The sequence below is a fragment of the Dysidea avara genome, chromosome 8 (genome assembly GCF_963678975.1).
Source record: "Dysidea avara chromosome 8, odDysAvar1.4, whole genome shotgun sequence".
In the NCBI taxonomy this organism is placed as follows: domain Eukaryota; kingdom Metazoa; phylum Porifera; class Demospongiae; order Dictyoceratida; family Dysideidae; genus Dysidea; species Dysidea avara.
The window spans coordinates 32,374,184-32,396,694 of record NC_089279.1 but is presented as its reverse complement, the minus strand read 5'-3'; the positions used below and the strand labels follow the sequence as shown (position 1 = coordinate 32,396,694).

General features: G+C 38.2%; 2 protein-coding genes and 1 long non-coding RNA gene across 6 annotated transcripts in view; 2 read left to right on the top strand and 1 right to left on the bottom strand.

The window, feature by feature from the left end:
* LOC136264309 (uncharacterized) overlaps nt 1–22,511 on the top strand; it is an 88,924-nt gene that overhangs the window by 49,699 nt on the left and 16,714 nt on the right. For all 4 annotated transcript variants that reach the window (XM_066059025.1, XM_066059024.1, XM_066059027.1 and 1 more), the window contains one exon: nt 1,024–1,145. In XM_066059025.1, the coding sequence (XP_065915097.1) occupies nt 1,024–1,145 (122 nt within the window). The remainder of the gene's footprint in view (nt 1–1,023; nt 1,146–22,511) is intronic.
* LOC136262708 (uncharacterized) lies at nt 7,023–9,294 on the top strand. Its single transcript, XM_066057070.1, has 5 exons — nt 7,023–7,412; nt 7,634–7,834; nt 8,535–8,719; nt 8,769–8,870; nt 8,924–9,294. Exons 1-4 carry the CDS (start codon nt 7,227–7,229, stop codon nt 8,815–8,817), a joined length of 621 nt encoding a protein of 206 aa, XP_065913142.1. The 5' UTR covers nt 7,023–7,226; the 3' UTR covers nt 8,818–8,870; nt 8,924–9,294.
* Nucleotides 19,357–22,013, bottom strand: LOC136263771 (uncharacterized). Its single transcript, XR_010704782.1, has 3 exons — nt 21,520–22,013; nt 20,172–20,243; nt 19,357–19,660 (listed from the first exon to the last, which is right to left on the bottom strand). It is a non-coding gene; the product is annotated as an uncharacterized lncRNA (long non-coding RNA).

Here is a 22,511-nt window from a genome sequence, read left to right as displayed (position 1 = left end):
TGATTTTGCTTCCAGATTGGCACTAATCCAATACTAGATTGGTAGATCAGTACATCTCTAGTTAGTTAATGAAGAACACTAGGTGAAGGACCTCTGCAATCAATCCAGCTACAATGGAAAACTTGGATGATTTCTATCAACTGTAGGGATACCATCACACAGCTACTGCAAATCAACACCTTGAACTGTCAGCAAAGATTATGTGAATGGGTGGACACAGGTAGTTAAGTCCATGATGCATGCATTGTGCATTTTACGTCATACCATAAACACCAGTCAGGCTGAGCAACATCAAACAGTGAGAAAGTCAAGCCTGTAGCCTTAAACATAGAGTTATGTTTGTGTGAAGGCTCATCAGTCAGGCCATCAGTAGAAAATTCCTAAATTCCACTAAATATTATACTTTAATTTCCTAGCTACAGATCACTTTCAAAAGTAAAATTCAAGGTATCACTTCCACAATTATTCGTGATCCATTTGTCTTTACTTCACCCTCATTGTCAAAAATATTTTTAGTGCACAAGTTAGAAAACATGCAGTAAGTACATGTAGTATATAATACACGTATTATTGGACTTACCTAACTTCATACCAAGCATATTGCTATCCCACTAGGAACCTGTGAAAAAAAGTCCCAGACCTACTGGTGACTTAAACCACCAGTGCCTAGGGTTTGAACCAGGACTTCTATGCCTAAAACTAAAACCCTTAAACACTGTTGCACTGCTGTTGTGGCTTAAAATGTGAGTTGATACCTAATCTGTCGCCAAAACCAAAATTAATATAATGGGTAAAGTGAGAATTGAAATTCATTTTCTTTCTACATGTATGCACCTTCAGCAATATACAAGTTACTCTCAAATCCAGTCAACATTAATGTCCACTATCAAAAATACCTTTAAATTATTAGAACCCACAGTAACATGCAGTAATGTATGAAGCATAAATATTGACCATGCATATCATTTCTATAACTATGCCATACTGCTGCTATATGTAATGTGTATGCATGTGTTTATGTAGACCCATATCAGTGATTCAGGAGGAGTAAGTGATAATAATTCTACAGCAAACATGACATCAATACATCCTCATGGAGAGCAAATTTCAGTATATTCAACACATATTAAGGATAAAATAAAAGAGTGAGCTGTTAAATTATCTCCATCCATTTCAAGTATGAGTCAGAGAGGCTGCACATATTGTTTATTCTGTGTGTTCATTGTATACCATTAATTAGGAAAGTTTTGCTTGAGACAGTATACTTGTAAAATATATTCATTGTGGTATATTTTCATGGACAGCACAAGCCACAAAGATACTTTATCAGCGGGTATTCTGTACGACGAGATAATAATCAAACATGTATATCTATTCACATTGATGCTGTATCTACAATCAGCACACTTGCTAGATATCTGCAACTTCGCGATAAGGATGTGATTTGTGATAGCTGATAGGTTTGTGACCACGCCTACCAAATAAGTGGACTAATAAAGAAAGAGTATGGAGACCCTACCTGTTAACAATATAGCTATTTATTTAATAATAAACAAGATCACCTCACTCCTTATTAGTCTAGCTAGCTGCACACCCCTTGGCTGACTCGAGATATACTAATACAACAGTCATGTATGATAGAACAGTTACAAATTAGTAAACATAGCTTTTTATAAGAAAAAGAAGCAAGCACAATATAAAATTAGTATATTACATTATTGCTCTAGGAGACAGGTACCCTTCAGCAACAGCAAGGTCAACAGTTGGAGGCACACAGGGATGCTTGGATCTAGAACACGATCCCCCTGATACACATTATTGAGAGCGCAGCAAGGAGAACCCCAAACTACAGTGGAGCCTGCCCATAACCACAGAATATGGGGAACTCCACTTCTCACTGAGCAAATGGGCAAGATGTTTATAAGTGATGGTATTTGCCTTCTCCATACCTACAGATATGAAAAATGCAAGTGGACTAATACAAGCTACATTGTAGCTAGCTGTGCCACAACTAAACAAACTAGTATTTTTTTAAATTATTAATTTAAAAATGAAGTAAGGATCTATGCAATCAAAAAGTAGTAAAACAAGAGATAAATGATGGCGTTACAGCATGGCTCAGTGGGAAAGTCCCTACTTTGCCACATTAGCTATTATTATTTTGTTCAGTGCCAAAGTAGGGACTTCCCACTGAGCTATGCTGTAGCGTCACTACTTTCTATTGCATAGATCCCTACTTTCATTTTTAATTTTTTTAAATACTAGTACCACTGTGTGTGCTAGTTGTGTCACTTGATATACCCAAATTTCTTCCTAGTGTAAGCACTTCATCGTTATTGCTGATGACAGAACTCTCTTGCTCAAAGTCCCATCATGATCTGGTAAACTCTTTGAGAACATCATCTAAGGACTTTGGTGTCGATGTCACTTTTGATCCAGGCTTGAGTCTAAAGTAGTTGTGGGCAATGTAGCAACATTGTTCTGTACATGGCAAGATTGTAGCTAATTAGTAAAATAAACTTGGGCGAATTTGGAGTAATTCACAAAAGTTTATTCCTGCCAAAATTTCCCTCTGCACACCTTCAAATTTTCTGCATTTCATGTAATCAAATGCAAATTCCAGTAATTATGTGCATTGTTTGCCATGTTACAACTACCAAGTGGGATGCAATTTCCAATTAGGAGCATTCTTTGCCATGCTACAACTTCATTTAAATGCAGCTAGAAATGCCTGACCCTTTAAAAGAAGTCTATCCAACATACTGTATCACTTGCCCTTTACTGTGCACGTACGTAGATGTTTCACATTAAAACTTATAGCCTAATTCATTTTCAATTGAAAGATATGATTTTTAAAACACTGTAAAAACTTACATGAAACACAATTATTTAGTCTTACAGTAGACACTGAACAGTTCCACAATCACTGTATATATGCCCTTCGCCGATCAATACACAGCACACACTTCATTCACTGTACTGCATCTACTAGCAAAGTATGCATTAGAATGAGAATACAAACACAATCACTCACACAATTCTTGTTTATTAATATCAAGCCAAGCTGTAGAAAAAGAGTGCGACCCTTAAAAAGGCTATGGTGAAAAAAGATGTGAAATCCAAGGTAGCGGCCAAGAAATGGCTGTGATGGTAGGTTAATGGTAAGAATTTTAATAACAACAATTTAGGTGAATTTGGTGCCGCTTGGTCTTGGCACAAAATTCGTCTGAATTTTCGATATTAAAATTTTTACACCATTAACCTACCATCACAGCCATTTCTTGGCTGCCAACTTGGATTTCACATCTTTTTTCACCATAGCCTTTTTGAGGACGGCACAGCTTGGCTGTTTTGGATTAGATATCACTTCTTTTTGTATGTGTATTCCCCAAAGCCAGCCTATGGCCGGCTTTGGGGATATTTTAACCCATCTTTTTTTTCTTTATCACAGGAATAGGAAAAAGATGAAGCAGATTTTAAATCCTTTAACTAATTCTGATTTTATCAGTAAATGTACAAATTATATATGTGTGTGTGTGTGTGTGACTGAATTTGACAAAACAAGGTTTCGACGCACAAAACTTTGTTAGGAGATATGGCGATTTTAAGTAATCATTGTGTAATAACTTCCCAGTGCCTACAGCTGTGCGAACAAAACTTGCACCATTTATTTATCTATTTACTAGCTATCAGTGAGTGGGTGTATTAATTTCTGATACCCAAAATTTTCCCTGTTTTGGGCAGCTTTTTTCGAGCGGGTTATAATATCACAGGTGGCGGTTAAAGGGTGGGAGGATGGGGGGTGGTGGGTGGGCTTAATATAGGGGTATAAAATGAAGTAAGAAGACGAATGGAATCAAGAGGCCAAGTTTGGGCCCTCCATGGTCCTCAAATCTCTCCAAATTGGCTGGGAACACTATTGGCGAGCTCTCTGTGAAGTCCCAGCTCACCACACACCATTATCACAAAGCCATGGCCATTTAATGGCGCCAATCTCCCACTCATGGCTTTGACAGGGTCGGAAGAAAGCTGCTACAGAACCCAGACTTGCCAGTCCTGAAGGAAGTACAGTGTGGAATATGATAGTGTGTTAGACCAGCAATCCATTTCTGGTAAAAACGTAAGTTTGATTTTGTGTGTGTGGAAGCCTTGTTATGAAATCCGGTCACATATATATATCATGAACCACGATAGTGGGTTCATAATAGGGATCGCCCATGTTTTTTGCAAAAATCCTATAGAACGCACACCTAAAAACCACCTTTAAAAGCATCCTTCAACTCAAAATGACCCTCTGGTGGTTCTTTACAATGGGTATAGGCCCACTAGTAAGTATCAAGTGAAAAGGAAACAGTATGTGTATTTCAGACAACACTGAAATTTGCCAGTTTGTTCATATTATTATTCATAATATCATTATTATTCTTTCACAGGCATAGCGAAGTTTACAAGGAGAATCCTGGGATAAAAAGTAGCAAGGCTTGCTGAATGGATCATTGTGCATGTCCATGACCTATTTTTGATTTCGTTTTCGGATGGAAACAGCCCAAACCGGGCCGTTTCTTCTTGCCAAAATTCCATTACGCTCGAGAAGCCATACAAGATCACGTTCAGAGTTAAGTTTTTTGGTGTGCGCTAATTGTGGCTAATAGAATCTGTCTTTATTAAACTCAGTATAGGTCAGGAAGCTTAATCTGGGCTGATGACTTTGTTTCAAGGTGGTTTTTTTCACTCCGTGATTATTGTACGTGGGCGGGTTATCCAGATTAAATACTCTAATAGAGAAGTCACTTAAACACTCTAATAATGCAGACAAGTGTATAACTACAATCCTTGCAATGAATTTGACAGCTATTAAAGACACCAGTAATGTAAATTGTAGCTCATATTAGGAGACTTTCAGTCTGTATGCACATTGCAATTTGATCAGTTTCATGTGTGTACTGAAATGTTGACAGTGTTACTATGCAGAATGCAAAATTACACTATTCACAACAGTCTTTATTATCAATAAAAGAAATCTCATAATCCATTACTGGATTAATTAAAAAGTACACAAACTAGATGAATAAAAAATTGCAAATTTTAAATGGGGATAGGGATTGCTGAAAAAAGCCACAAAACAAGAAGGTATCGCAGGGGGTGGTAATGTAAACCGCAAATCCCTATTTTGACTCTCTGTCAGTGGTAATGTAAACCACAAATCCCTACTCACTTCAAAATGACAGAGCATGTAACTAAAGATTTATGACAGAGTCAAAATAGGGATTTGTGGTTTACATTACCACCCCCAGCGATCCCTTCTTGTTTTGTGGCTTTTTTCAGCGATCCCTATTCCCATTTTAAAATTTCCAATTTTTAATTCATCTAGTATATATATGTAATAGTTATACCATGGGCAAGAGTGCTTTTCCTGATATATATGCACAAGCCCGAGGGCGAGTGCGTGTATATACAGACAAAGCACGAGTGCCCATGGTATAACTAATATGTTATACTTTAGCATGTAGACTCACCTAATTGGAAAAATCTTTAGTTGCTATACCCTTCTCTTATATAGGGAACCAACTAAGCTGTGATTATGGGGTTGAATTTTTCCAAACAAACTGTGATTGTGGGATTCAATTTTAATACATCAAATAGTAGTTCGATTTTATTATTGCTAATATAGCAATTTTAAGAGACTAGTGTTAATTATGTTACTTTAATTGCTACATTTACAAAGTAAAAAACAAACTACTGTTAATGTAGAAGCCCACAATCACAGATTGTTAGGCAGAATTCAATCCCACAATCACAGCTTGCTTGATTCCCTATATAAGAGAAGAGGATAACAGTATAACATCAAAGAAATCTGATGATTTCTGGATATGTTACCCGATTTTCAAAAAGGTACCTTTCTTGCACATTTCAAAAACTCAAGAAATGAACGATTGAATTTTTTTGAAAAAATCTCCCACCCTTTTTATTGCAGATACAGTTGCATACAAGCCTAATCTATTATACTGCAAAGTTTTAGCTTCGTGGGTGCAGTACATTTAAAGATACAATGCAAAATATTGGACCATGTACATATGAGACAAAAGACGTAACACAGAATCACTTACAAATTACCCATTTGTTTTCAATGGCGGTCCTTTTACACGCGAAGATAAAGAATGGCCAGCCGTAGTAGAAACAGAGTGGTGTCTGCTTTAAACTCTCTCTGCAATGACGGTCTCTCACGAATAAACGATACAAATCACGAAGAGTTTGAGGCGCTTATTGGAGAATATTTTGATGATGATGAAAGTGACGTAGAGTCGGAATGCGGTAAGGAATCCATTAAAATATTTATACAATTCACACACAAATTCAACAGGATATGATGCTACTGAATATGAATACATTGATGAAGAAGCAGATAACAGTGAAGGTATTACAACATACATAAAACAACATGATAGTACAAGTTTAAAATAGGTCTTTTTGAAGAGGAGATTCAACTCAACTTTATCCCGGTGATTGATGACACGCCATCACATAGTAGTGTAACGATGTCTCCTGCCAGCCCACTGCTTCAGCCATGTCTGACAACTAGCAATAGTGTATCATCTTTTGACAGTAGTCAGGAATCTCTATCTCCAACTCACTCAGGCGGAAGTCAGCTGATTATGAGCACTCCTGAGTCTCCATGTGTTCCACAGCAGTCAAACAGCAATGACATGGTGTCTACTGGTAGTGAGCTGATAACTAGCACTCCTGATACACCGGTCACCGACAGCAGTAGCAGTGCCCCTGGTCCATCTTCAGCAAGAAAAATAAGAATTGATATTAGTGACAGAAGCATTTCACCACAAACACCACCTGCAGGAGATATTCTAGTAGACGAAAAGGAAAATGCACTTTGCAAAAAATTCACTGAAAATACCTGTGGTTGTAAAAAGATCAATGGTAGACCATGTAGCACACAGTTTAGTGCTGAGTACATCATTGAAATGAGAGCACAAGCTTCTCTGCTGACACATGATGAACTTGACATGGTCATCCTGGGGTCACTGCTAACAACACTGAACAGGAGTGAGAATATTGTTGATGGTAGACAAAAGCCTAAAAAGTGAGAGAGAGATTACTCTAACTACACACACAACTGCCTCTCAGTTTGTACAGTTACCTTTGGCTTTCTCTACGGCATTGGATCCAAAAAGAGACTCCAGTCACTCAGGTCCCATTATTTGGAAAACGGTATGACACCACGAGTGCATGGCAACACTAAGAGTCTTCACCACAATTCTCTGCCATTTGGTGTCATCAATGCTGCTGTCAAGTTTCTGCAAAACTGCACAGAACAACATGCCATCCTTTTGCCTGGTCGCATACCTGGATATAAAAAAGACGACATGAAATTGTTACCATCAAGCAGCAGCAAAATGGTACGTATATACTAAATCACACACTGCAAGTTGTACTGTATGTGCACATAATATCATACATTTGAGAGGTGTTACTACTTTTCCAGATTGAAAAGATATATGACTACTATCTCAAAACATTAGAATACACAATTTTTACAATTGAAACCTTAAAATTTCTATTAAAGTAACACCTCTCACAATAAAATAGTATTAATCTGTTCAAACTTACATACACGTAGGATGTGTGGACGCGTTACAAGGACTCCTGTATTCAGGCTGGCACAAGATACATAGCAAACACCACCTTCTATGCATACTGGAGGAAGTTACTACCTCATATTCTGATTGCCAGACCACGCACTGACTTATGCTGGACCTGCCAGCAGAATAGCACTTCAATCATGCGATCCATTAACAAACCTGAAGATGAAAAGTCACAGGTAAATTAAATATACAAACATGAGTGATACACTAATCTTAACTGGCAAGAAATACTATTTTGACAAAAGCACCTTTAATCCACATTAATAGGATTTTTACAATTTAGTTGACTTAGTCATTAAGCATCAGCATCACAGCAATATCTATAACATTTTTGCATGAAATTGTATAAAACAAAAAAACCTTGGCTGGTTAAGTGCTGGCACATGAGCATTTTAAAATTGCCTTTAACTGTAGACATGGTTTCATTAGCAAGGCATACTTAAATTCCAGAGGAAGTTGGACACGTCTTAAGTGCCACTAAAACAAATTACTCAAAAATCATCTCATTGAGGAGGGTAATACATCAATCTGCAACCAATAATCATTGTTTTGTTTAAAGAATATGTACGTGACAAGTCTGGTGAAGTTGTATACACTAACCGCAACATATTAATTTTACCCAGAATTCAAGTACTTTTTACAAAACGAAGTGCATTGCCTTGAAGCTTACTTGAAGCACGTTCAGAATATCTAATGAACCCCAGTGAACCCCATTGTTTGTATTGCAACTATTGAGGGTCACGTGAAACACCAAATAAAATAATGCAATTTACAGTAATATAATTATGTAGGACTTTTAGAGCACGTCCAACCTCCTCTGCTTAAATTCCCGGTAAGTGTGTTGCATATGTAAGATTTCATACTTTTCTACTGTAGGCCATCAAGGAAGCTGAAACACATATAAAACATGTTAAGGATGAGCGAGACTACTACAGAAAGGCATGCAATGACAGAACAAAATCGTTAGAGCAGATATATAAGCATGGGGAAACAATGGAACACAAATTCCTTGTAAATCCAATAACAAAACTATCCATTACAGTTTTGATATGGCTCAGCAGGTATTTTATTTCCTCTAATTTACCACCATGGCATACATATGCATTACAGGTTCACTATCCAAGCAAGCCCTTTCAGCCTGGGCCAATCTATTTTTTAACCCCACGCAAATGTACAATATTTGGGGTCTGCTGTGAAGCAGTTCCACGTCAAGTAATGGTGACAGTATGGCACATACAGTTGCATCCTTAATGTTCTAATTTCAGATCAACTACTTGATAGACGAAGCTTCCAATGTTGGCAAAGGAGGAAATACCATCATCTCCACGCTACATCACTTCCTCCATCATCATGCATTTGGTGAAACATCTGCCCATTTCCATGCTGACAACTGCTGTGGACAGAACAAAAATAGATTTCTTATGTACTACTTTATGTGGCGTATACTCACTGGTCTACATGATGAGATCAATATCTCCTTTCTTCCTGTTGGCCACACAAAATTCTCACCAGACTGGGGGTTTGGGCTACTAAAACAAAAGTACAAGAAGACTTTTGTTGGGTGCCTTGATGACATCGTCAAAGTAGTAAATCAGTCAGCTAAATCTAACTAGACTCATCTAGTGGGAGCACAGGATGGCAGAAACATTGTTCCAATGTACAATTGGGCTGATTATTTTGATCCACACACCATCAAAACGGTATTGAAAAGGATAACACAGATGCATCACTTCCGCTTCAGTTCAGCTTATCCTGGTAAAGTGTTTGTCAAGAACTGCAAGTCCAACAAGGAGCGATCCATCAATTTACGGAAGGAATCATCATGGAACCCGACCCCAACTGATCTTCCACATGTAATTGTCCCTGATGGACTTTCTTTGGAAAGGAGATGGTATTTATTCGACAAAGTATGCGAGTTTTGTCCAATAGAGGTACAAGATGTTGTATGTCCCAAGCCAACAGAACCACATCCATGACCTAAAATAATAGAACATTTTAATATAGCATAATGCAGACTTGAGACAGTTATTAAATTATTGCATATAATCACATGACATAATATTGAAAATTGGTACTGAGTCTGGAAAAAATTCCAACTAAGTGAATCCACACCCACCTTCTCCAATTGTGAATGTTTTTCAAGTTGTAAATTGGCTCAATAAAGGGAAAGGGTTCACTAAACACGATTAAATAATCATTTCCTTCCGTGTAATTGCTCCTGTCTTTACCAAACAAATGAACAAAAGAACACTAGAAAGTGTGCACTAAAAGACTTTACAATAAAACTATCTGGTAGGCCTATTGCATGTTTACCGTTGACAAATAAACTATCATTCACCAAATAACCAGAAATCCAAGTTAAACTAGCAGTGATTCACAATACAAATCACCATGAGGTAAAGCTAAAGTGCGCGCTAAAAGAAACTTTACAATGAAACTTTCTGGTAGGCTTATTGTACATTTACTGTTGACAAATAAACAATCACCTCACCAATCAACCTGAAATCCCAGCAGTGAGTCGCAATACAAATCATCACGAGGTAACTTAAAGTAAACAGCACAGGGTCACGTGAAGCAATTCCGCTTAACTTTGTAATTTTGTTTCGTTTATAAGAATGGTGATTTGTTACCAATTAAGGAGAAGCCTGGAGAAGATTTGTCACCTTGATTTGTTACGGAGAATGTACGGAATCTTCTGTACTACAAGTCTGATCAATTCATTAAAGTTAGTTTGTAATGTACTGAAGTCAAAAATCACTATATCTCCATAACAGTTGGGTGTATCACGCTAGAATTTTAACAGAGCGTAGCGAGCGATTATGCCAACCCGTTAATGAGAAAAAACAGTTTTTAAAAAATGTGCGAAAAAGGTGCCTTTTCGCAAATCGGGTCACATATAGTGTGCACACCTATTAGGTATGCAATGTCTCAAGTTAACGAGATATATGCACTGGTGGCAGTGCATATATCTCGTTAAGGCAGTGTATAATGAGATATACGAACTGCCTTAACGAGATGTACGCACTGTTAGCAGTGCATATATCTCGTTAACATTTTGAGTCAGTGCGATATGTGATATATATGCACTGGCTTTCCTTTGATCTGAGGTGTGAAAGTGGTACATATATATATAATACATAATTATATTTATCACATGTGAATTATTCCCTACAGGATAACTTCTTTGCAGCTGATCTCTCTACTGGATGACTTGAAATCAATGTGACTTGTTTCTAGCTGAACTCTCTGCAGGGTTATTTGTTTGTAGCAGGGGCGTAGCTAGCCAGAAGGTGACGGAGGGGCAGACATGCCCCCAAGAAACTCTCTAAATCATTCATGATTGCAAAAAAGGCTAATGACCCGATGGTGGGCTAGCCAACATACGGTGTTCTATTATTATAGCTTACACAACTAGCTATGTAACTATTACAGTACTGATTGCTTATCACTTATCAATGATTCAATGGAGGTATATTCGTCGAGCATCATCGTACGTGCCACAACTGTACTCCAACAAATTCGTCCACAGTCCGGTAGAGCTATATTGTTAATATTTTAGTGCAAATACAAGTTACTTTACATTAGCCATAGCCTGTGCTGCAGTTCTAGCACACTACGGACAGGATGACGTGTTCACTCACTTCACTCGATTGGCGAAATTGAAATGCCACGTATTGCATGAAATCCCACCAGTCTTTCTTGCTAGCAGAACTTGTAAGCTTGTGACTGATCTGCCTGACGGACTGACAAAGTAAAAAAATAGACTGCACTACCGTACAGAGATCCAGTGTGATCGACTCCAGAAAATAAACTTGGTACATTTCATACTTTGTCACCTCGTAGGTAGTAGGTTCGTAGCGTCATCTGGTCTCCTTTGTCACTTGTGAATTGCAACTCCTACCGTGACAAGGTCACTTAGAGCGGGTCACTCTCTAGATTCGAAATGCTCTATCACGTGAGTAATCTAGGCTAAATATAGAGGTGTGTCTCTAACATTTTCATTCGGTGGATTCATGAATGAGTTGAACTTGAATGTTGTGTGCGCATTCACTAGCAACCCCTGGTGATACTGCGTCGTAGAGCACATAATTTATAGTCATTTGCATGTCAGTTTAATACTGGTAAGCTCGTGACGGAGGTTTAAAAAAAAAAACACTACGGTGATGGAGGGGTGGGGAAATTCCTCCCCTTGCCCCCCTTGGCTACGTCTCCGGTTTGTAGTTGAACTCTCTACAGGGTGATTTGTTTGTAGATGAAGTCTCTACAGGGTGGGTGATTTGTTTGTAACAAAACTCTCTAGAAGGTGATTTTGTTTGTAGCCGAACTCTCTACACGGTGATTTGTTTCTAGCTGATCTCTCTATAAGGTGACTTGTTTTGAGCCGATCTCTCCACAGGGTAACTTGTTTACACAGTAGCTGAACTCTCTACAGGGTGGTTTCTTTGTAGGTTAACTCTCTACAAGGTGACTTCTTTTATCTGATCTCTATACAGGGTAACTTATTTCTAGCTGTTCTCTCTATAAAGTACTTGTTTCTAGCTAAACTCTATACAGGGTTATTTGTTTGTAGCTGAACTCTCTGCAGTGTGAATGCTTGTAGCTGAACTCTCTGCAGTGTGATTGCTTGTAGCTGAGCTCTCTACAGGGTGACTTGGTTCTAGTTTACAGGGTTACTTGACATGTTTGTAGCTGATCACTATAGGGTAGTGACTTGTTTGCAGCTGAACTCTCTAAAGGGTGGTTTCTTTGTAGCTGAACTCTCTACAAGGTGACTTCTTCTAGCTGAACTCGCTACAAGGTGACTTGGTTCTAGCTGATCTCTCTACAGGGTGACTTATTTCTAGCTGATGTCTCTTCAGGGTAACTTTTTCTTGTTGATCTCTCTACAGTGTGACTTGTTTGTAGCTGATCTCTAGCTGGGTAACTTGTTTCTAGCTGATCTCTCTACAGGGTGACTTGTTTCTAGCTGATCTAATAGGATAATTTATTTGTAGCTGAATTCTCTACATGGTGACTAGTTTCTAGCTGATCTTTCTACAGAGTCACTTGTTTCTAGCTGAACTCTCAAGTTTGTAGCTGAACCCTCTACACGGTGGCTTATTTATAGCTGAACTCTCTACAGGGTTATTTGTTTGTAGCTGACTCTACAAGGTATGTAACCTTTTTTTTAGCTAATCTCTCTGTAGGGTAACTTGAACTCTCTACAGAGTAATTTATTTGTAGGTGAACTCTCCACACTACAGGGTAACTTTTTCTAACTGATCTCTCTACAGTGTGATATGTTTGTAGCTGATCACTCTACAGGGTGACTTGTTTCTAGCTGATCTAACAGGGTGATTTGTTTGTTGCTGAACTCTCTACATGGTGACTTGGTTCTAGCTCATCTCTCTGCATGCAGGGTACCTCTACAGGGTGACTTGTGTCTAGTTGATCTATCTACAGAGTGATGTGTTTGTAGCTGAATTTTCTACAGGGTATTTTATTTGTAGCTGAACTCTCTACAGGGTGAGTTTTTCTAGCTGAGCTCTCTACAGGGTGATTTGTTTTTAGCTGATCTCTCTACAGAGTGACTTGTTTCTAGCTGAGCTCTCCACAGGGTCACTTATTTGCTTGTAACTTAACTCTGTACAAGGTGGTTTGTTTGTGGCTGAACGCTCAACAGGATGAATTGGTTTCAAGCTTATCTCCCTGCAGGGTGACTTGTAATGGTCTGAATCGATAGAGTAATTTATTTATAGTTGCTTGGTGATTGTTCTTTTATAGAATCTTGGCAGCTGAATGTTCTATTAAAGTATCTCGATCTTGCTTCTGCTGCAAGTAGTTTGCTTTCGAATCATAACTAAGTGGTTTGTAATCCGATTATTCTGTGCTACTGCAAGGACGTTTTATGATGATTATTCCAGCTACATATCAATTTTCAGCCCATTGCTCTAAGAGGTTTGCCTAGTAGGCATGACAACTAATTTTTTTATTCATAAAAATCAATCGCGTAACTGTGACACTGTCACAGGTTGGGTTTTGTATCATATCTCGATGACTTTTATCTGGATTCATTTCAAACCACCAAAAGGCACTACTACGATAGGTACTCCATCTATATAGCAATTTTCAGCTCATTCCTTCAAGGGGTTTACCCTGTGGGCGTGAATGACCTTCAACCTTATTTCACATAAACAATTGGTCATAACTCTGAATGTTCATCTGATTCCTGCCAAACTTGAAACTGACATCCGCTGTAGTGAGCCCGTTAAGTGTGCCAAAGTTCAGCCCAATTGGAGCATGCACTTATGTTTTATGGTGGATTTTGCAAAGTGTGCAAAATGAAAAATAAAAATGAAGACATTAAAATGAAATTTTGGTCGTTTGTACAGGGTATCTCAGAAATGTCTGGAATGATTTCTTCAAATTTGGTATGTAGATTCCCTTTCCTGGCTGGCACTTCTGTAGCAAATTTGGTTCTAATCGGATAAGGGATCACAGAGCTACATAGGTATGAAAATTGTGTTTTCTTTTTTCCTGTTAATATACTCACGGTGTGGTGCGCTGGCTTCTTGGGCCACACAACACACTACCGTGAGTCTTGATTCTACACAACATCAAAACTAGAATCATTAAGTGGAGAAAATTGTGTAGAAATTGCCAAAGTGCGTTTCTCGTAATGGAGTGTAAAATCTGAGATGAATTGTAGTGGTACCATAATGATTCGCTGAGACAGGCTTTGTTGTTGAGATATTGATGTAGCAAAACAGGCACTTACACAACTCTTCTTTAACATTTAATGCAACATCACCTTGCAGTGATGTCTTCCTCAAACACATCTTCTTCAAACACTGAGTGTCAATGTCATGGTGGAGTCATTAATATCATTATACAGTGTCATACAAGGTGAGTTCATCCACAGAGCAAAATTTATTAGAAATTACTACCCAGTGATCACTACGGGTGTGTAAAATCTGGACAAATTTGCTAGCTATACTTGATTTTGCAAACGTGTGCTCCTTAATCCATTACACTGAGGAAACTGGACCTCAACAACAACAACATGGCTTGAGAAAAAGTTGATATGCCAGTCATTCAATCTGCGTTGTTCTTTGATCATCAATATTTATCTTCACAATAAAGCTGTACTCTTGTTCCTGAAAATACAGCCCACACAATTTGATTATTTTCTGTCTCTAATTTCTTTGCTTCAGATTATGTTGGGGCACATAATGACTTTGACAGATCAATTTCTTTCGATGTGCCTTTCTTCTCGTCATTGCTTTTGCTACTAATAACTAGCAATTTCTTGGTCTTGTCTATTGTCTCTTGTAGTGTAATAATGCATGGCATTTCAAGGCCACCTTGCGCTAAATTACTCAAATACCTTCTGTGTGGATCTCTGACCTTCAGGGATATCAACCCTCCATTGAAAATAAACAAAGAACAAGTAGAACTGATCTTTCGGGACAAATGTCCCAGCCTTTATGACCGTAACTGTGAAAGCGTTGTGAGAATTTCCTTCCTTGTGAACACACAAGAGGGTTTCAACTCTTGCTGATACCCATACATCTTGGTAGACACAGTATTCCCTGACACAAGTGCTAAAAACTGTGTTTAAAGAGGTCTGTGATGGCTGCTATGCTGTTCTGGTAAACACATAAAGCTGCATGATCGCGAGTCACACTGCTTGGGCTTCAATTTGAAAATGCAAAAATTGATCGATTTATCGTACTTTTTTAAGGTTATGAAAATAGCTTTTACACTCTTTTGTCAAAAATCAAGAATTTTACAAAAATTTTAAAGTACGAAAATTTGGATCCATACAGTAGAGAGTGTCCATTTATGGAGATTCCACTGTAATTTTAAGCTATGTTTAAGGGTGTAAAAATTAGCAATTCCTTAGGGAGATTAAGACAAATAATGATGAATTTTTAATGTAAAAATGGCCATAAAGATTGCCAAAGGTCATGGCAATATATCCAAAAATAAAATTAATGTCACTGGAAGTACAGTTTATGTGCCAAATTTTATACTTTTCTCACAAAAAGTACAAAATCTCAAACTATATCATACAGTACTATCATACTGTATAGTAGGGACCACAAAGGAGTAGGTGTGGCCCACAAAATAACATCACCCAAAAACGAGCCTCAATTTTCCTTGATGACGATGAGGCGGTACTGGTTAGGTAAAACTAAGCCCAAAGAAGCTTTCAGATCAGCCTGAAATGCTTTCAACAAGTTACTACGGAATTTAAAAAATAATTCATTTAAAGGAATTTCCTACAGACTGACTGCCTAACTGACTGACTGATGCCTTCAGACAAGTGTACCTCGAAACCAGCTAAGACTTCGGGCTTAATTTTTTCACTATTTGACATCACTTCAGCCCGAGAGGTACCTTTTGGCATGCCGCAGTACATACAATGCATTCTTCATGGACTTACCAGTGTCCTCCTTTGTGTCCCATTCATCTTTGCTGACAGTGAAAGGTGTCAATTTGGCAGTAGCACATGATGACTTCCATTCGTAATGGAAATCATCCATATTTTTAATAGTGGCTGTTTTGATTGCAGAGGTGCTTTTCGAACAGTTCTCAATTTGTACTGTTGTGTAATGGTGAACACAGCCAACAACAAAGCGTAATGGATACTTCACTTTTCAGACAATAATTGATATAACTGGGGCGCTGGCACCATTTTTTTCAGTATGCATGAATTGCAGAGGTGCTTTTCGAACAGTTCTAGATCTGAAATGCTGTGTAACAGGTTGAACATATGTAGCTGACAACGAAGCGTAATGGATACTTCACTTTTTAGATGATAATTGATATAGCTGGGGCGCGCGGTGCCATTTCAGATGAATGGGTTCATCAGTCATAATAATATTTACAAAAAAAGATTACAAACAAGTACACAGAAAAATTTGGAATTTTTAACTAGAGTAGGGACCATAGTACATCGATAAAAAGTACTGATACAAGCTGGAGTAGTCAACGATATTAAATCACTGTAAAACAATAAGAAGTGTTATATCCCTACTGTGCAACTAGAGTAGGGATCATAACACATTGATAAAAAGTACTGAAACAAGCTGGAGTAGTGGACGATATTACATCACAGTAAAACAATGAGAAGTGTTATAAGAGGTCACACAAAAGGTCACTACCCCTTATGGGATTTGCTGGGACTTTTGATATGTTATAGAGCACATTTTCTGAGCCAGAACTGTTGAAACCATTTGTGTTGCAATTAGTTTAAATTTTCTCATAAAATGACTGGACTAATAATTTGCTCAGTCTCTATTGGTGCAGCTAAAAATGACACAGAGTACAACTGTGGTCACCAGTTATTGAAATGGACTGTGAATAGTATGTAAGTGTAGTTAATCAGTGCATGTAGCCATAAAAGAAGTGCGCAAAAAAAACTATGCCATTGTACACCAACTATTTATAATTCTCACAATGCATATCATTTTATACCGCATCCACAAATAGGGATGTGGCGATTATGACAGCATAATTTCAGGCATAATAGGTATGTGTGGGAATCAGCAATTATGCTAGCACTTTGAGGTGATCATAAAGCTTTAATAGTAGGAAAATGTGTGGATTCCACGATTCCATTGAAAAATATTGTAATACTCTAATAGAGCAGTCAGAAACCCCAATAGAAGAGTCAGTGAATATTATTTACTCTAAAGCAGTCACATTGAAATGAAATACTCTAATACAACAACCAGCTAAAGAATTCAAGATTATCTAAAGCTTAAACATCAACGACAACGGTCTGATACAACAATAAACTGGCATTATTAGCCACCAATTATGGTGGCATAATTTTGGGAATTATTTACTCTAATAAAGCAGTCACATTGAAATAAAATGCTCTAATACAACAACCAGCTAAAGAATTCAAGATTATCTGAAGCTTAAACATCAATGAAAATGGTCTGATACAGCATAATTAGCCAATTATAGTCTCATAATTTTGGGAATAATGGGCAATTCTCAAAAGCATAATAGATGATTTTTTGAGCACTGTTCAAAAGCATAATGCTCAATTTTTGGAACATAATAGCCTCATGCCTATCCACACACAAATTTGATATGAGTACAAGCATGTACGTACACACATGCAGTTACAACATACACAGGACACATGCATACCCAACAGATTAAAGGTACATAATAATAATGGAGGAATTGTATGACTGTGATATAACTGCTATGATAACAATATCTTCACTTCCCTGCAGATTCTACCACAGTAGCAAGTCTCATATGATGGTGTATTCATGGTATATACATTTCCAAACACAGATGAGTAACTGGGAGTAAATCTACTACTGACAATGTCAAGTTGGTGTAGCTACAATAGCAGAATCCAGATGAGTGGGTGTGGTTCCAGTATGTCTAGACAGTTAACACACATTCTTGATAACTAGGTGTGGTTCACATAAGTATGCACTAGAGTTGCAACAGTATAGCATTTAAGTACATTGATACATAGTCTCCATTACATCACGATACAGCAATATATCAAACGATACTAACAGCAGCATAATATTATTGTTGCATCTCTAATACGTACACTCCATCAGTACAACCAAGCTTGCTGCTGTCTCAATGACCACCAGTATAGAAGGGCAACCTCTCTAAAAAGGCCAATTCCAAATCACTTTATTGAGATAAATTTTACACTGCTACTATTGAGCAAAGGTGGGTTCCACTATAATCAAGACTCACGGTAGTGAGTCGCGCGGCCAGTAAAGCAGAAACGCGCGCCGCAGACAATAAATGACGCGACCACTACGTGAGGATTTTACAAGAACGAACGTTCTCAAATTTGGCCTTCCTGTAATCCACCCGTCACTTACGCTATCCCTCTGAAACTCTGGAGTTGAACTCATCGTGTCACTAGTAACTACCACACAAGCAGTGAAGCAAATCCATGCCGATTGTTTCGTGATCGAGATTGCCGACATGAAAGGGGACGTTTCATTTTTTTTTTATTTTTTATTTTTATCGCATGCGGTTAGACGCAACCGCAGGTGTATGCCTTGCGTTCCTTTGTGCATTCCGAACATTGATCGCCCTGTTATCGCTTCAGTATTCACTCAATCACCTCAAGATTCACATCATCGATTTCACCATACATGATTACCCTACAGTCGTGATTTCAGCACCAAACGAAGTTTCAGTCGTCCTCAGTCGACCTAGAGGCCAAATACAAATCCCAGATTGTTGTTTTCCGCAATACTCGCTTGGCATGTAGGGCAATGTGTCTTTAAACTGTTCTGAAAGTTTCGTTCAGATTGAAACATTTGTTTTCGAGAATGGCTAGTTTGAAATTTGAATTTAGTCGCCCCCACGTCATTTGCTCTCTAAGAATTTTACTCGGAATTTAAAGAATGACGTAGAGCACAACTGCGGTCTCTGGGTATTGATGAACTGGCGCTCTATGTAGTTAATCAGTACATATAGCCACCAAGAAGTGTGCTGCCATAGATTATAGTCCATAGATATAGCTAATCTATGGTGCTGCATACCATCCTTCGTTTTGAAATTAGTCGCCCCCACATAATTTGTCCTCTAAGGGCGCGGCTTAAAGAATGACACAAGAGTACAACTGCGGTTACCAGTTGTTGACACAAGCTGTGAGTAATTAGCACATGTAGCTAGCTTAAAAGGAAGTGTGCAAAATCGCCTAATACAATTGTCACCATGCATTATTGCATTTTATAGCACCCCCACACAAAATTACACATGTAATTACAACATACAGAGGAGACACATGAATACCAAACACTTTTCACAACAATAATGTAAGAATTGTACAATAATGACTGTAATATAACTGCTATGCAAATGTTTTCCAGTGGCCCGCCATGGTAGCAAGTCTCACATGACGGCATGTATATTCATCCAAACACAATGGGAGTAACGAGTGAGTATGATGACAACAAGTTGGTATGACTCCATTTGTAGAATCCAGATGAGTGGGTGTGGCTCCAGTATGTCTAAACGGTTAACAAACATTCCTGTTATAAATACGTGCTAGAGTTGCAATATAATAGTATAGTATTTAAATGCAATAATACATAGTCTCCATTGCATCACTATCAAACGACACTAAGTGGAGGATATTGTTGCATCTCTAGTATGTACACTCTATCAGTACAACCTATCTTAATGGCCACTAGTATAGAAAGACAACCACTCTTGAAAAGCCAATTCCAATTGAGAATTTATACACTGTTACCTGCTGAATGAGTGAAGGTGGCAATAAACAAGTTCCACCGTAATTTATACACGTGATCTGATCCTGTATATTCTGTCAGTGGATGAGATCCACTTGGCCAGGACAAAATGTGACTCAAGTGCCCTGGATGATCCATACTCAACCAACTTATGACCCAGTGGCACAATGGAACTGACTATTTATAGAGAATACAATATTTATTTCTAAGATGTGTGGATGTGTGGACACATTACAACACATTACATGTACATACAAGACACGCTACGTACTGTTTTAGCATTTCAAGTCACCACATTATACACGTACCAGTCAACAATGCTTCATAGTGCCCATCAGTAAACCTGAAGAAAAGTTACGAAAAATAAAAATTCACATAAGTACAATGAAACCTCATTAATATGGCAGGCTGTGGGACCAAAAAATTTGGCCTGAATAACAAGGTGGCCTTATTAATGAGGTCATAAGTAATGCTTAGCTATATTTGGGACCTACTAGAGGTGGCCAATATAATGAGGTGGTCTTATTAAAGAGGTGGCCACTAAGTGAGGTTTCACTGTACATATAGTTCACAATATTGTGAACAATATTAATGGTTAACAATATACACTGAAACCTGCAGGTCACTTCTTGTGGAAGATTGCTCTCTACACAAAATGACACATTCAGAGATTGTATTTAGATGGATGATACAGTAACGCATTGTGACTTCAATACTCGTGATGTGTCACTGCTAGGCAGCAACCATATACACGGCACTGCCACATCGCACTTGCTCGCACACACAATTTTGCTAACGATTTTACAAATTGATAATTAAGGGGTGTGGCAACTAGCTGTTTCCCTTCTGTACAAGTGGCCACCAAGACAGGTCCACTGTGGATGAAAGCCAGGCATTAGATATTTGGTATTTCATGTGTTGAAGACATTCCAGGGCTTCTGGTAGTCTCAAATCTCACCACAGTTTAACTCAGGCAGTGTTGTGGTCACCACTAAACTACTGGAATGCTGTGTTATGTTCATCTTATGCTTGGCTACTATATTGTAGAACTGAAATGGATACTCTGAAAAATATATCCTATGGATAATGACTTCATCACTTTCTTCATCAGGAGCTTATAAGGACCAACAGTGAAACTTTTTACACTTGGGGCTGACAGTCAACTGCCTATGTCTGAAGCAGTGCTTTTGGTGCTCTAACAGATTGGCTGCCCCCTTGCTGCCAGCACTCACTGTCTCATACGCTGTCATACACTAAATCCATCTCTATAGCCAGTTAGAACAGCATGCTTCTTACCTTTTTTTAAGGCCGCATAATGCAGCCACCTCTTTAAAAGGCAAGGTTAGAAAATTTTGTCCCTACGGCCTGAATAATGACCAGTTTTCACTGTACTATTAGTGATTAGTGATCATGGGGGATTATTTATTAAGATACTAAGATATACAAACGCTACAACCTCTAAATATAGCAGTAAATTTTTTACCCTGGTCCAATGTCTCATAATAATCGTGACTTCGTGAGAGACTCTACTGTGACAAATACATGTTTATCATGATATGTGCTAATCGCCTTTTTACAATTAAGTTTTACAACACAAATACATGTATAGTTAAACTCACCAATTGCGACTAAATCCCTTCAACACGAAAAGACAAATAATGAGACAACCTTGGAGACAACAGCCACACAAGCCTATTCTGGTGCGTTTATTTAGTAGTAATATAAATTTTAAAGGCGTTTATTTACAACAGGACATAATTACGCGCCCCTCTATTGTCTCTGTACATACTTGCCTTTTCTTTACTATTCTCATTTCATTTCACAAGATCTCTTGGCAGGGGCGTAGCTTCTTCACTTGAATTAGTCAATGCTTGAAGTAGATCGAGATACTCTAATAAAACAGTCACATTTCTACAAGTGCCATATTTTTATATTGTAAAGTCTGTAAGTAGCTAGTAATTTAAACTATACAATCCGATGCTAAGCAGAAGTTGTAACTATGCTAAATATTGATTGCTGTGTTCAGCGGTGGAGCAAGTAGTTGATATGAGGGGGGCTGGGCTGACCCAGACTTATTTCTATAGTTTAGTAAGGTGAGACCAAAAAAAAAAAAAAAAAAACGTCGCAACCAACTGACAAGAGCTTCCACCTCACCAGCTACCATTTCTAGCTGATAAACTACATAAAAATCCTTACATAGCTCGCTACACACTGAATACTTTATTAGAGTGACTGCTCTATTAGAGTATCTCGATCTTTATCACGGTTTTCAGCCCCACTCCAAGAAAGATAATTTCGGTGTGATATCATTCTGAGGGGGGGCTAAGCCCCCCCCCCCTTTCCGCCGCCTATGGCTGTGTTACAGCTGTTTTGTGACTGCTCTAATAGAGTATCTTGATCGTTTCAATGCAGTACAAGATGAAAGGCAAAGTGTTGTTAAGGGTTTACTAGTTAAAATGGGTGTTAGTTGACTGCAGTTGCATGCCACTAACAGGGCCGTCCAGAGAAATTAGAGGGCCCAGGGAAAAGAGTTAAAGAGGGGCCCAGGGGCAAGGAAGGGTCTAGATCCTGACTGCTCTATTAGAGTATATCGATCTTTCTTTAAACAGGT